The following is a 16,070-nucleotide window of genomic DNA, read 5'->3' as shown; positions in this document are numbered from 1 at the left end:
TGTTTTTTAATAACTGCAGGCAGTTTGTTCTCATGCAGGTGTTAAAATTCATACAAGTACCTTGGTGCTCTACTCAGTGTTCATTAACAAGTATGTGCTATGAAAAAGAATAACTGACTAAATATGACATTATATTTTAAAGTGTTATTCTTAAGACAGATTTTAGAAATGTCATCAAGGAACTCTGAATCTCAATGACTTATAAATTTACTCATTCTGTTTACAAGTTAGTTTTCTTTGAAAAATATCTAGTCAATAGGCCTCCAACTTCAACAGCATCTAAAAGAGGAACTTTTCTTTTTTTATGGTCATATTAATGCCTGTGACAAGGATTCTTTGTCTGACACTCAGCAGTTTTCCTGATGATCAATGACTCAGTCTGAAGTCCAGGTAACACTTTAGTTGTCTTCACTCTTCAGAACAAGCATGAGTAAAAGTAGCAATGTTGCTGCAATTTCACTTTAGGATACAATTAAGTTAGAGACAGATTTTTGCTGACTCCTTGGGACCATAATTTTGTTTGTTTGGAGGAACAGATTGAGAGTTCTGCTCTTGATCATGGTAACTTTTAAATAAAAAAATTCATAAAGCTTTTGTTAAATTAAGAAAGACTAACATCTAACTTGATGGTCCAGTGGAGCACCCAGGAATGCACGATAACACAGTGGTCTTGGTATTAACTTGGGGGCTTGGATGAAGTGGTCGCTGTAACCTGCTAAAAGCTGCTAAAGTGTTCTGTGTCTTAGTCTTTCATTGTCAACACTGAAGTACTTATTACTTCTTTGCCCGTTTGCTTTGGTGGTGAGGGAAGTACAAACCAAGAGTGAGAGATGCTCAGGTGCTGTGTTGATGGTGAATCCCTAGGTAAATGTAGGGGGATAAACACAGCCTTTTGTAAGGTGTGGACTTGCCTTGTCTAAGTCTGCAGTTGGTTCTGTTTGGCACAGAATGAAACAAAGCACTACTGCAAACTATTGTTGAATTATTATTTGGCTGAATCTAAAACCAAAACAACATTTAAATTTTTCAATGGAACCTGCTTCTATTTGAGATTTATCTCTACAAAGTGACTTAGGCTTATACTATGGAAAAAGTGAGTGTTAAAGAAGGATTAGGACAGGTGTAATGTTAATGGTGTGATAGTACTAGGATTCATCTAGCAAAGAAATTACTTTGGTTTAAAATATATGAATAGGTAGTGCTATCAGGAGCTATTCAGAAAAAATAGCTTTCTATTTTCAGGTTTAGAAGGAAAATGCTGGTGATAGTATAGTACACTCACCAGGCTGATGTTGAGAAATACGTCAGGAGGTTGTGTAGAGTGATTTTCAGGTTCAAAATAATCACCCTGGAATTTTTTCTGGGCATATAACATTTTTTCTCATCACAAAGGCAACAAACATGTAAAGTATAAATTTAATACATATTTTTAATTGTGTGCTAGAAAATTACTATTTTGGACTAATGATAGGGAAAGCCTTTAATGAATTACTGAATTGTGCAAATCAGCAAGTGAACAAACAATAACAAAAGAATAATGGATCACATAATGTACTTAATCTGTTTTGATGTTTGTGCTTCAATATTAACTGTTTATGCTAGTACATCATCTTGCATTGCACTAATAAACATACATATATTTTAGCAAGGATCATGCTGTGCTATCAGTAGAGAATTTTGCCAGAGTGGTGTCGCTACTTCCTCTTTGCTGAAAAAATTGAAGAGTTATATTGTTTTATGTAGTAATTTGTGTGTATTTCTATTGTTTTTGTTTGAAACTGTGTGACAGAATTTTGTATGGTAATGTTTTGTAAACACAGATTAGTAGAACTTTGTTGCTGGATTTTAGCATGTATAAAGCACCAACATGGTTTTCTGGAGAGATGTTTCCAAATACAGACAGGAATTCTGCTCCTATTTGAAATACGCTGGTTGTGTTTTTTTAGGTTTGTTGGTTTGGTTTTTTGTTAGGGTTTTTTTTGTTTCTTGGGTTGTTTTTTTTTTTGTCTTTGAGCAACAGCTGTCAAACTCCTGTCTCTGAAAAGCTCATGGTCTTTCAAGGGGCTGAAGAGGTTAGTCATGGACACAGAAATAACAGGATGAAGAAAAGACAAAGAACTTCCACTATTCATTCCTGTCTAATGCAGAATGACAAACTTCTCACGATTGGCAAAATATCCCAAATGATTATGCAAAAAATTGCTTCAGAATGTAGAAAATAATGAATAGGGGCTATTTTCAAGAATGTGTTTCTAGTCGTAATGTGACTAGTGCATTTCAAGCCTGCAGTGAAAGAGAAAGGTAAAGAGTGGATAACTCTATCCTTCTGCTATTTTAGGCTATCAAAGGAAAAAAAAAATTGCATTGACTGAATTACAAGTGACTAAACACCCTCTACTTGCATTTGATGTCTTCTGTTCCACTACTTCGTATTATGTAATAGAACACAAAACAGCAACACAACTAATAAACAGATTCAGTGTTTGAATTTATATTAGTATTTTTTGTTGAACTGCATACCTTTAGTCAGACCTCACAGATTGAAGATGGAACCTCTATAGTTTCTAGTACCTTTAAGTATTTTTCTTGACTGAGCAGTATTTCGCACCATCCAGCCCCTCATACAAAATGCAGCCCTGCATATACCTGAAATGGGGCCCGAGTGGGATTCTAACACAAAGTATCTTTCTTCTGCTGCTTAAAAGTTGGAAGCCATGATCAAGATGCCTTGGTGCAGGTACTAACTACTTTGAAAACTGCTGACCAGGCAAGTCCTGACTCAGAGATCCAGTAAAGCAGCAGCCACACTCACAGTCTAAACTCTTACTAGTAAACAATTACACTCCTATTTGGAATATATCTGGCTGTGATCAGATTCTGGGTGAGGATGAGGAGAACAATAGCTAGGATTTCCTGGAGCCAGGGATGCAGGAATGGAGCAGACTGATAGCAGTAACCATCAGGGAGGTTCTCCTCCTGCCTTTTTTCATGGTGAGGCTTTTAACAACAGCAGTGCTCAGGAAGGGAGAGTTGTGCAGTGATAAAAAAGGTATGGGTAGAGAGCCTCAGGATTCTTACTGAGAAGACCTTTAGTAGTAAGAGCTGTCTGAGTGTGCAGATACTCTTCTTTTGGCATTTGTATAGAGTAGACAAAACAATTAGTAGCCCTCTGTTAAGCAAAAGAGACACTGGTTGGGAAATTATACCTGTGATTGTGTTGGTATCATAGGCTGTATCACAGTATAATATAAATCCTGAGGCATGGAGCTGCTGGAAGTTTTCAGATGTGTTCATTGAACTCTAATGCTTCTGGGTTAGAAAAAGGCAACACTAAAATCACAGCATCCAAGCCTGGGGTGCAGGAAAAATTGATAAGTTGTTGATGTGTAACTATGTGTTTTTGAGTAGAGAGAGGAGGTAGTGATGGGGAGTGGAAGAGAAGCAGCTTTGTATTGATTCTGAGGCTTTCTGAAATGTCTCTGTGTGACTTGTCTAAGGAATGCAGTATTTGGATCTTTCTGGATATATACGTATCTAGCTATCTCAATTTTAACATTTTTCTATAAATTGTTTTCAAGTGCCCACTTAAGAAGGAATTGCCAAAAGGCAGACATCAGCTCATTTGTAGCAAAAGAAACTACCTACCAAAAGAGAATATTTAAATCTTTCAGCAGATTTTTGAAAATGCAAAATTTCTCATTTCCTTTGGGAAATGAGAAAAGTATGCTCTTTCAGTTGCACTACATTTACAGTCCTGGGCTTGCTATATTTGATGTTGGTCTAACAATTTGAGCATATACAAAGTACAATGCCATGTATCCAAGAACAAGTAATCTATGTAACCATGGTGAATCAAAAGATTAATGCTTTTTAAAATTCATCCTAAAATTTCTGCAATCTGTATTTCTCTGAAATAATCAATTTCTTTTAATGTTTTCCAGACAGCACTTCAATGCTGAGCCATCCCAGAAAACGTATTCATTCTTATGCCATTAGCTTCACTATGGGAGGAAATATGACAAACTCTTTGCTTTTTATATAATCTTCCTGAAAGGATGAGAAAATTCTTCCTTCTTAGGTTGTAAGGGTAAAACCTAAAATGCAAGATATTTTTTTTTGTGTTCCTTATAGTAAAAATGTTTATCCTATTTTAGCAAACACAGCTGAATTGATTGTAGTCGAGTTGCCATCTAAGCCTTTTTGACATTAGCAGGCCAGTGCTTTTTCTATGTTTAGCTAGTAGATGGAGTTTTCTTTGCCAATATACATCCACCTGAAAGGCCATGCTATAGCATTTAGAAATCAAACCCTTTAAAAAATGTGCTTAGGTGGTTGCATTTTAAAATCCTTCTATATAACACTCATGTATTTTAGATCCTTTGGGTACTGTTATTTTAACCAGAGTCCTTTTGTTTACCCTAATTCTGGAGTGACTGCTAAGTTGTTAGAAATGGGGATTTACTTTATAGGGAAAATGGTTACTTGTGTTACTCCCAAAACCTAAATAACTTGAGAGATATACGAATTCTTAAATTCTTTAAAGTTTGCATATCTCTGTGGGAAACCTCAACTACAGATAGATATGCAGATATAAACTTGCTGCTTTTAAGGCCATTACCCAACACATGTTTATATATTATAAAAAGGGATATATTACTTTTCTTTGACTGAAAAATGTATAGCTGATACACAGTCAAGAAAATTAGAAGAAAAATAGGAGCCAGTTTTCCTTTTTTTCTGGGTCTTGATAGCTGAGCATATTAACAAGTGGCAGTGTCACTGATTAAGGTGTCTTAGACAAACCTCTTTATTTGCAAAAGAGGATGGAAGACAGTCATTGTACACATGCAATTTCTAGAGAAAATATTAAAACTTTTAATTCAGCAGAAAATTCTGCACCACTTGGTTGGTTTTTTTTTGTTTGTTTGTTTTTTTTTTCCATCTGCTTCACTTTTAAGGTAAGGGAAAGAGTGAGGATGCTGAAGATGTTCCTACTAGTCCAGGTGCTGGGGATTCACTTCTGGAAGATTTGCATTGGGTTGGTTGAACAAATCACTTGTGGGCTTTCATTAGAAGCAAATGAATGGTCTAACTGAGTCCTACTGGGGGCTGCATATTTTAAAATAAAGCTCTGTTAAGCAGTCTGGTAATGATCTAGAGTGTTCACTGTCTGACAGGACCGAGCTTTACTAAAGACACTCTGGCTATGAGTTTTAAAATTTGGAAAACAATAGCTGACTGTGATCAATAACTTACATCCTCATGGGAAGAATCATTTTTATCAGATTTACAGCAGAAATGTGACTGACTTTAGATGAGTGTCTGTGGTGCTGTGCTGAGGAAATAGGTGTCTTCTGGGTTTGTAGTTTTAAAATGAGAACACTTTCTTTAATTTCCAATTAATGCATTTTAGTTACATTATAATTTATCAGAGATTATTTATATATGTTATATATGTTACATTCAAAGTTTTCAGTACAAATAAACAGTAGATGTGTTTTCCTGTTGTTAACAATGTATTGTACAGAGTGCCATTTGTAAGATGTGCATAGATGATTAAGGCACTTTGAGAGAAAAAATGTCTGTGAGCAAACTTGTATATTTTTCCTGAAGTGAACCCAAAGGAGTTTCATTGATGTTAAGGTAAAAAGACAACAGGTGTTTCATATTTTGAAAAGTCAATTCACACAGAATAAGAATTATAAAAATAATTTCTTCTCTCCTAAAAAGACTAGAAATAATCCTTGATGTAAGTCAAAAAGTCTGTTACACTTCTGGGAGGATAGTCCAGGTGAAAGAAGATTATTGTGTACAGGGCAAGCTATAATAAAAACTGTCAGTTCTGTCAACCCTTCTGTCTAAGGTCTATAGAGGATTAAAAGGATATTGAACATCATGTAACAGCTGTCTCCTGTGTGAAAGGGATCACTATCGTGGGGAGCATGAAAGTACTCATTTAAAAAACTCTGTAAGGCTACATGTAGCTGAGCCACAAGTGGTTGGTTTGGCAGGTAAAGTGCTGCCTTCAAGGACTTGAAAGAACACAAGTCCAAGTTCTAAACAGATAACATCAAAGTCTTATTGATGAGTGTGTTTCTTGTCTCTTGCACAACTAGAATAATATGGGATACTATCAAGTTTGACATAATAATCAACAAATTAAATTGTGCTCCTATGGTGTTGAGAACATGTTAATTAATTTAGTGTGAGATGTAATCAGTGTTTACAGAGAAGTTGCATATTGGCTTTTAGCTACTTATTTTTGTACCTCTAAAAACTGCAGTTTGAATACAAGTATGTTGTTGACAGTAGGAAATTTGACTATATTTAGTTTTTCTGGGACAGTTTAATTTTTATTGATTACTACTTTTGAAAACACAGCAATTTCATAATGCTTAATATGAACAAGAAAATGGGAACAATGCTTATGATTAATATTTCTGTAAATCTCTTATTTAAATTTTTGTGTTTGAAATTTTTTAGAAAGTTATTTCTGTTTCAAAGGGAATGGGAGGAAACAGGTTACCTGATATATTCTTTACTCAAAAGGTGCAGGGTTTTGTTTTGTTTTGGTGGTTTTTTTTGTTTGTTTGTTTTTTGTTTTGTTTTGTTTTAAGAATGAAGTATGACTGATGGCTATCCAGATTATGGAATGGATATCTTATGATAAAATGAAAGTGGCCCTCAGGTTCTTCAGTACTGACTTTAGTAGTTACAGCACCTGTTCTTTCCTAAGCATTACTGCTTGGGCAGTGGAATGGGTATATAGGTTAAAAAAGCTGAAATATAAACTTAAGCTAAGTTTTTTTTTCTTTTCTGAAAATGTATCCCATACTTTTATACATTAAATTCAACTTGATTTCCTCTTACATTAATTTTAAATAAGTGAATTTGAAGACACCAGTTCATGAATACCTATTCTTTCATTGTACAAAGCAACAATCTTTAGGCCAGTTATGTACTAAGTTCTGCCAGAAGGATTTCACAAAATCATTTTTCAGGGAGCAATGATAACTTCTTAGCCAAGCACTTGTTGGGAGCAATTAGGCCATGGAACAGGTATAAAGTGTGAGGGCTGATTAGAGCACCTTAAGTTAAATTCTAATTCTAATACAATATTTGAGTGAGAAATTCAAGCACCACATTTGTTGACTTTTCAGTTTAAACACATCTGGTAATGTTCAGGGTATTCTATAAGTGTAAATTCTGTACTTTTGTACAGAGCTCTTAGACTGAAGCCTAAGTTAAGAGAACTGAGAGTTCCATAGGTGATTTTTTTTTTAAAAAAAAGGTTAAAAAGAGATATGCAAAAGCAAGAGACTTTTTTAATCCAACCTGAATTACAGGACTAACTGTCAGATTTTAAAGCCAGTGGACAAATCAATGTATTGAATTTTTGAAGCCAATTTAAAGTGATATCTAGCTTGTTATTAATTGGAATTGCAAAAATGTAGAAATTTAAATACAAGCTTTTTGAAGAGGTACAGTAATACTGCCCTAGTCTGGGGCAGAAGATCATTAAAGAGACCAACCAAAGCTCATTAGGGTGGTGACACAATAGAAAGGATGAGGCATAACTGAAAAGATGAGAAGACCAGGAGTCTCCTGAGCACACCAGATACTGTTTCCCGTAATGGTTTTCTGTAATAGCACCCAAACCGATAAGTACTTCTTGGGAATAACCTCAAATTCCTCTTGATGGAAAGTAAGTGGATCTAGCTGAGACTCACAGTTGCTGTCTCTGTATTATCTAGAGCTAAAATCTTACTTCCTCTCTGACTACATTACCTGATGTAAACCTAATGACAGCCGTAGTGTCAAAAGTGAGCATTGAAGCAGCATTTGATGTACCACAGTCCTGCATGAAGCAGAGATTATTATTTTTAATAGCCCCGTCCAAAACATGATGTGCTGATAAACTGGAGAGACCTTTGTCACTTAGCAGTAAATGCAAGAAATGGAAAAGAAAAACATTCAAATCAAGAATCAGAGGTTCATTTTGTGGTTTAAGTTATAGAGGCTAAGGTGGAATAATTCCTGCAGGTAAAAGCATGTAGATGGGTTTGACATAAGAGAGCTGTGTAGTACATAAATCTGCACATACTTGTCAGGAATTATATGGTTGACATATCCCATTTAATATCTACCACTAAGGAGAAAGAACAAATTGTTTTTTGCACTCAATGGACTTCATGCCTTTATATAAAAGCAGTATATTCTTGTACCACAGCAATACTTTTTATGAGACATCATAATAACTTTGTTTTTTAAGTCAAAGAACTCAGTGTTGTAGAGCAATATATAAGAAATGGTTTATTAAGAAAAAAAAGTGCATAGATTTAAAGATCCTGTAAATAAATTGCCCTAATAAAAACTCCAAAGCTGTTGCAGCCTGTGTGGGAGTGAAGGAGCTAGTGAAAGGTATTCCATACAGATTCTAGTGCTGGTGATGTTAAAAGAAATATATTTTTAGTAATAGTATTGATTTGGTATGAGCTGCATGTAACATAGTTACTAATAGAAATGTGAACCATTAATTTGATTTGCTTGTTCACAGCTTACATCTATGAGAAAGCATAAGACGGTTGACATGATTTGCATGATATAGTAAAAAAAAATACTTTTGATTTCTCATATGTCAAAAGGATGTTGCAGCCTTTCTGATTTGGCATGTGCTGATGATACACATGCTTTCTGCTACACTATTCTGTAACCTGCACTGCTTTTTCTTTTTTTAGCAGTTTTATTCTGTAACAATATAAACTGGAGAAATACGGTTAAAGTAATGATATACAAGTTATTTAAAATGAAGTGGGTGAAAGGCAGCAACCTTTGAGGCTATATAGCATATTGTAAGTGAAATGTTCCATGTTCCAGTAAAATGACAGGAGGAATTTAAGAGCAGGCAGAATACAATTTCCTGGGAACTGACTTGGAGCATGAAGCGGGTGCTCAGAGCACTACCCCTGAGCTGACTAAAGAACTCTGGCTTGTACTCCCACCTTTCAGCAAGGGGTTTAAGAAGAAAGCCCCCCAATCTGCTTTTCTTATCATAGTCACTATTTGCATATGTCTGATCACAGACTGGAACAGCACCATCCTGAGTATGCAGAAGAGATGTAGCTAGGCAAGGACAATCTTAGTGCAGGAACCTACCAGAAATGGAGGTTCTTACCAGCTAGATGGTGGAAGGCAAGAATTGAAAGGTGACTGGTGTGCACTCTCCTACACCTCTGACTTAAAAGCTTGCTGGCAGGTATTGGGTAATGTGGTCTTTATATTATCAACATTATCTATTATAATGGAGTTATGCTGAAAAATGATGGAAAGTTATAGGACAGAGAAGTGGAGAAGTTTCAGACGAATGGAGGAAAAAAGACTACAAAAACAGGAAGACAGCCAAGCAGATGCAAAGGGGAGAGAAGAGTTCCCACACTCAAGGAGAATTCAGAAGTAGATGAGAAAAGAAGAATCATAGTGATGTAAAGAGCCTAAGGAGAAAACAGAAATATAAGTCATTGATGAATGGAATGATTTGGAGTTTGTATGATTCAGTACCTCTTGAGAGAGTCAGAAAATAACCTTGTCTGTAAGTGTCATTAGTTTACACCTAGGGTAGGAGGGTTTTGTGTCTGAAGACTACTTTTCAACTCTGAGCATTTTTTCTTTTCAATAAAAACCACCTCCCTTACACTTCCTGTAGCTGGCACCAGCGATGTCATATTTGTCTCTAAACCTGTAGAGTGCCTCCATTTAAAGTTTCCTCTGGTTATCTTAATTTACTGTCAGAGAAGCTGTTGCATTTTCCATAGGTCTGCAGGAGGCTCCTGAGACCCCCAGGTGACTGAAGAGGAAACCATAATGATGTGGGAGTGTTTGCTTTTTTCTTTAGATACGGACTAGTATTGCTAATTTAGTGATACTGAATGTTTTGTTTCTTATGCATCCTGGGCATTGCTATTAGGCTGGGCATTTCTCTTTCCAATATTTCATATCCAGGACCATGCTACCTGCTTCCTTGTATAGTCTGCCTTCACTGACTTCTATACAGTTTCTGATGCTCTTGGTGTTCAGAAGCATTTCTTGGCAATTATGTCTGTTTCTTCTATGGTCCAAAATTATGTGTTCATAGTTTATTCTAATTTAAGATTATCTTAATTGTTACATTGTACCAACACAATAGATTTCTCAGCTTTATGTGAGAGTCCCTTTTTCTGTGTCTCAACTTTGAATGAAAACAAATATTCCTCTAAGTATCATTTGTCTTTGGTACTCATCAAACCCTTACATCACCTGTTAGTATGTAAACCTAGCAATGAAATGTCCCTGACACTTTATACATTTTTTCTCCTCGTCTATGCATTGAAAAATGTGATGAACAGGAAGACAAAAGGGTGGAGAATTTTTTGTTTGATTCTCTGCATGTTGTTAGTGGGTTTTTTAATGAAGAAAATAAGGTCAGCAAGTCTGTTTTTTACAGCTGCCAGCAGTAGGTTCTCACCAATGGCTTTCCGTTGCAGTAGGGGATCTTTATCCTGACATCTTTTTTTTAAAATGTGTGTATGTCCAAATCTCTATTTAGGCTTGTTCTGTTTAAATACAGCAAAATTAAACTGGCAGAAGAAAGCCTAAATTCTGCAAGGTATTAGCCATGAATCATCAAGATTGAACCTCAAGGAAAAAAAACCTCTTTGCTTCTGCCTCAAGTTTGTTAGGTGGAATCAGTTCTACCATTCTCTTAAAATTAACTGACCAAAGTCATAGGAAGCTATACAGAACATCATTATGTGGGCTGTGTGAAACTGTTACATGGATTTCTAGGTTATTTGTCTGAGTAGGGGATGAAGTTTTAGAAACTTCAGAAATCATAGAGCTGGAAGCTTTTTCCAAAATGAATGTTTGTGTCCTGCAGAAACCCACATAAATGGATTAGGATTTAAACTGCTTCTAGACCTCTGCAAGCATTAACCATGATAAAGGTTATTTGGCCTGTTTTGTGATATATGAAAATGTGATAGGTTTTCAGCAATGATTCGTTGTGGAATATTACTCCAGATTATCTGGAGTTTTCACCCCGGGCCTTTCAGCGTACATGTGATTGCACCTCAGGTAATATTATTGTCAGTTAGACAGACAATAGTTCACTGCAATTTTAGGTAATGTAACTGAATTGCCCTTCTTTGTTCAGAAGCAAAAATGTGTTAAGAGCTGGTCTAGATCTTGAAATCAGACTGTCAGAAATTAATTTTTAAATAAAATGCTGAATAATATTGAAACAATTGAACAAAGAGACCTATTGATTGAAAATTATTCTTGACTAGGGCTTCATTTTCTCTTTTTCTTCTTTGCAGACGAGTAGAGAACTGGTTCTGGTGTTATTTTTCCTAAGGAAAACATTTTGATTAAGAAATTTTTACTTTTTTTTTCTCCTTTTCTTCATTTGCTTTCTATTCTTTTTTATGTGTAGGTATACTTCATGGTTTCCTGCATCTTTTTTTTTTTTTTTTTTTTTTTTTTTTTTTTTTTTTTTTTTTTTTTTTTTTTTTTTTTTTTTTTTTCCCAAGAGGTAGCATGTGTTGCAGAATTTTACAGCTTTTGTCTATTCCATTTTTTGTTTTATTACTTTGAAAAAAAAATATTATTTTTGGAGTGTCTTTTCCTTTTACTGTCTTCAGATGTTGGTAATCTACTGCTCTTTTTGTTGTGTTTTTGTGTGTTGTTGTCACTGTTTGTTTGTCTTTTATTAGTACCTGTGCTATTAGAGGTTGATTGAATAAGTTTGTGGGTGTACATGCACTGTTTCTGGTGCTTATTTTGCACTGACAAAATTCGTAGGTACAAACCTGATAGCTGATGATGTTGGGCTACTGTGCAAGTATCCTTTGCATCCATTATTTTGTGTCTGAAAGAGATTCACAAACACACTCACCTTAAACAATAAATAACTTCAGTGTTGCAACATTTTAAAAAAAGAAGTTAAAGATTTGAAGTTCACTGGGGTTACATACATATAATTTAACAATGTTCAGTAAGAAATGTAAATTTTGAGCTTAGAGATGTGGGAAACTTGATTTTCCATTATTTTAAAGTCACAGGCATATTTATAAAGCTATGGCAAATGATAATATTTGAATAAATATTTATATAAATATGCCATACTTGCATAGCATTTGTAAAGGGTTTAGTCTAGTTTAATTTACCATTTCACAATGAGACTGAGTTAAACCAAGATCTACGTGGTTCCAAAATGGGAAATACCAATCCTTTTCTCTGAGTTCCTCACACTGGGGTTTAGTGGCCAAGACTATGGTCCTGCCTTTTACATGGAAATCAATATGCATATGAAGATGATATCTTTTAAGATTCAACATAGCCTGTATGTTTCTGAAGGAGATCATGTTCCATGAAAAAATTGGGAAAAAAAATTTATAATAGGTTATTTTCTGATAGTTGGAAGGATTTTTCCTGTGCTTGTACTCAGAAATGCTGAGATACACTATCTGAGGTTAGCATAGGTCATCTCTCTTTCTCTAATGCTCTGTGCTTTTGTGCAGTCCAGAATAGTATGACCACTTAAAAACATGACTATTTCATTTTGTTCTGGTTTGGATTTTTTATTCTTTTGTTTGTTTTTGTTTTGTTTGTTTTTAATAGTGAGCATGTAGCTCTTCACTTAAATTTGCTAGCAGGTGAGCTGGAGATATTTAAATTTCATTTGTTGTTTACATTATCTTCAATTAAATTCATAGTAATGTAATAACCTCGTAAAATGAAAATTGGGATTTCATAAGGTGGGAGGACAGCTACAAAATAAGGCAAGATGTGTAATAATGTTTCTTCATATGGGGACATGCATGTGGAACTGAAGTGCATGGTAAAAGCATGGTATTTTGCCTGTGGTTTTTGGAAGAATCAATCACTTGCAGCAATTTATGTAATAACTTTCTGGTGGGTGATTCTACTACTTCATTTATGCTTTTTTGTCTGGTTCACCAGAATGCAATGCCTTTGCTCCTTGGTACAGTAAATGCACTCTGTAATATCTATTATGGTATGGTCAAAGGATAATTTATTGTTAGGTAGAAAAATAGGTCAACACTAATGTCACTTCATGATCAACCCCCCAAGTTTAATAAAACACCTCACCAGCACGCATTCTTCACAGTGCTTGATGTTTTATTAGGACTACAGTACCTTACAGTACCTAGCTATAGCAGGAGTGTAATTACTGAGCTGTCAGGGTGATAAGTGGGATTAATGGCAGCCTGGTGCACTTTAGTCTGCAGAGTGCTCAGAGAATCGAAATATGGTATTATTATAAGAGAAAGTCTGGACTGGCATATTCATGGCACCCTCCTCTCCTCCCAGAGCTCACATTCAAGTTGGCATTACTTGCCCCCCCAGGAGCTGACTTTTTCAACAGCTGTTATTTGTGAACCCACTCAAAAATCAAAAGGGAAGTAATTTGGTAAAGATGTTTGCTAGCCACAACATGTAATCTGTACACTGCTTATCCTGTTAGATGTCACTCTAGTCAGTTTTGACATGTGATTATTCTATATATAATCTACAGAAATGTATTTTGTGTTAAGTGCAACTCTTTTGGTCTTGGATACAAGGCTGTTGTATTTTAAAGAGAACCACATCCGGGAAAGTGAAGAGCAAAAAGTCATAACGGAAATGTTGCCTTACTTCTTACTGCCTACACAGGCAAAATGATCATCCAAGCCCCAACAGTGGTGCATTTTTTCTAGTGTAGCTCCTTTTTTTTTGGTTTCTGGTACTAATACTTTGCGGGCTTTCATGCTGCTTAGAATGCTGAAGGCATCCACTTGACTTGGTGCTCTGGCCACACCAACCCTCTGAGGTGCCCACTGGTCTGCCATTGCTTCTTAAGGCATTTGTCACATGTGGGTAGTGCTGGGCAGTGATGTTTTTAACTGCCACAGCTAAACCTGCTGGTGCCCTTCTGCCAGAGCCCTCTGACGTCCTGACTAGTTGAACTGCTAACCCGCTATGGTGTTGAACCTGGATTTGGTTTCAACAGGTTTTCCAGCTTTTGCAGCCTTTGAGACCTGCTTTCACTGAGGTATTTCCTCAGGGACCTTTTTCCCATTACTAGTACTGTGAGAAAATCCAAACAGTTGCTATCCTCAAATTTTGCTGGTGCCGTGATGGCTACAATACCCAGCTAGATAATCAAGAATAAGAAGCTTTGCCTTCTTTCTTATTCCACCCTGAGCTGTGAGGGGGAGAAGCAATCTGTGTGACAAAGTTGGGCCATTTTTTCACTGCAGGTATTTCAGGCATTTAAGTCCTTTTAATGTGCTCTTAATTTCTTTATGTGTATAGTTATAGACCTCTTGCCTTCTGTGTTTGAAAATATTCTGTCCCAGCCAGTTCTCCACAGGGTTATTATCCATCACTAAGTAACAATAATTAAGGTGGACCTGTGGAACTTAGGTAAGTAGCTGTACTCAGATAGTAAGTAAAAACAAAATTTTATTTCATTTTCTATAGATTGTTAAAACCACAATTAACATAAAATCTGTATATTGGTAAAATTATATTTTAAGAGCATCTGGAATAACTTAATGAATTTTGAGATAATCAGTAGTGTGGCATTTGACCTATGATAATAATTGATATGAAAAATCAAAAGTGTGCACAAATACCGTTGTGTTTAATAGAGAACTATTTTACTTCTTCAGCTGACTTATACCTTTTATATTACGATTTGCTAAATTGTGTAGACTACCTTGAATGTTTAATCCTTAGATGAGACTTATGCAAGCAACCAGTCTGGTACATCCTCAAGGATGTCTATGCAGGAACACCTGATAAATGTTTGCTCCTTAGTATGTTTTAATATACAGTTAGGTTTTGTCAGTAGGGATGATGAGAAGAGAGTCTTAAAGATTTCATTTGGGAGTATGCACAAGACTACTGAACTGTTTTTAGTGCTTACAGACATATCACAGGAAACTTGTGGAAAAGTAACTTGAATATTTATTAGCCATTTTTTTGGTGCTTACAGGACAAAGTAATTCCGTGTTCTGTCGAAATACTGTTGTGCTTATATGTCTGATTGTCCAATGTCCAGAATTTAATCCGTGGTGACACTTCCCAGAACTTTGTTACCAAATTCAGAATCACAGCACAGTTATTTTTCAAATAGAAAAATGAGATGGTCAAAAGTTTAGCAATCTTGGATTCCAGGGATAAATTACTTATATGTAAATAGACATAATTTCCAATGCTTCGACATATGTAGACCATATGTTTGTACCTGCACCCTACTGCCTTCTTTGTAAAGTGGAGGCAACACAATGTGTCAAATGCAAGTCAATAATAGTCATTTAGTGCTTTGAAGTTTTAAATAGAAATTTTGTGAAAATGCTCTGTATTATTCCTTTGTGGCTTATCTTCTACCATACTAACTTGAAAAACATATGCTATTGACAGCAATTACATTCTATGTCTCCTTGACACATATTCTTCTTTATTTCTGTAGATGCCTGAAGTGTGCAGATGCCCCCTGCCAGAAGAGCTGCCCAACTAATCTGGACATCAAGTCATTCATCACAAGTATTGCAAACAAGGTAAAATCAGGCTGGCAGGAGTATGTGGAAGCAGACAACAGCAGTTGCTTGCAGTTGTGTTACTGACATTGCATGTAAAGTCTTCAAAAAAAATAGTGTTTACAGCAGGTGCTTTGAAGTTCAACAGTCAGCTAATTGTTAATTATTTTTACTGCTGTTTTGTGCCTGTACAGATAGCACATAGGACAAATCTGTTTCTTTGTGTCTTCTATTTCTATAAAGTTTTTGGTCTTGATGGTTTTCAGATACAGTGATTTAAAAAAACCAGAACATTATATATAGTTACTTAACTTGGTTGCTACCTGGAATATTACCATTATGAACCTTTTCTTTCATTAAAGATTTTTTTTTAAATGAAGTGATTATGGTTTAAATTTTCTTTAAGCAGCAATGTCACACAAAGGTGGTCATGTCAAGAAATGTTTTCTTGTAGTTTACAGTAAGAAGCTCCTGTTAATGTAGTCAGTC

At 35.5% G+C, this 16,070-nt stretch overlaps 1 protein-coding gene across 1 annotated transcript in view; it reads left to right on the top strand.

Annotated features, from left to right (window-relative positions):
* Positions 1 to 16,070, top strand: part of DPYD (dihydropyrimidine dehydrogenase) — a 308,687-nt gene that overhangs the window by 51,083 nt on the left and 241,534 nt on the right. The window contains exon 4 of the mRNA XM_010006772.1: positions 15,515 to 15,602. Coding sequence (XP_010005074.1) covers positions 15,515 to 15,602 — 88 coding nt within the window. The remainder of the gene's footprint in view (positions 1 to 15,514; positions 15,603 to 16,070) is intronic.

Source organism: Chaetura pelagica, unplaced genomic scaffold (genome assembly GCF_000747805.2).
Source record: "Chaetura pelagica isolate M959 unplaced genomic scaffold, ChaPel_1.0 scaffold69, whole genome shotgun sequence".
NCBI classification, from domain to species: Eukaryota; Metazoa; Chordata; class Aves; order Apodiformes; family Apodidae; genus Chaetura; species Chaetura pelagica.
The sequence above is the reverse complement of the archived record's forward strand: the minus strand, read 5'-3'. Positions and strand labels throughout refer to the sequence as shown.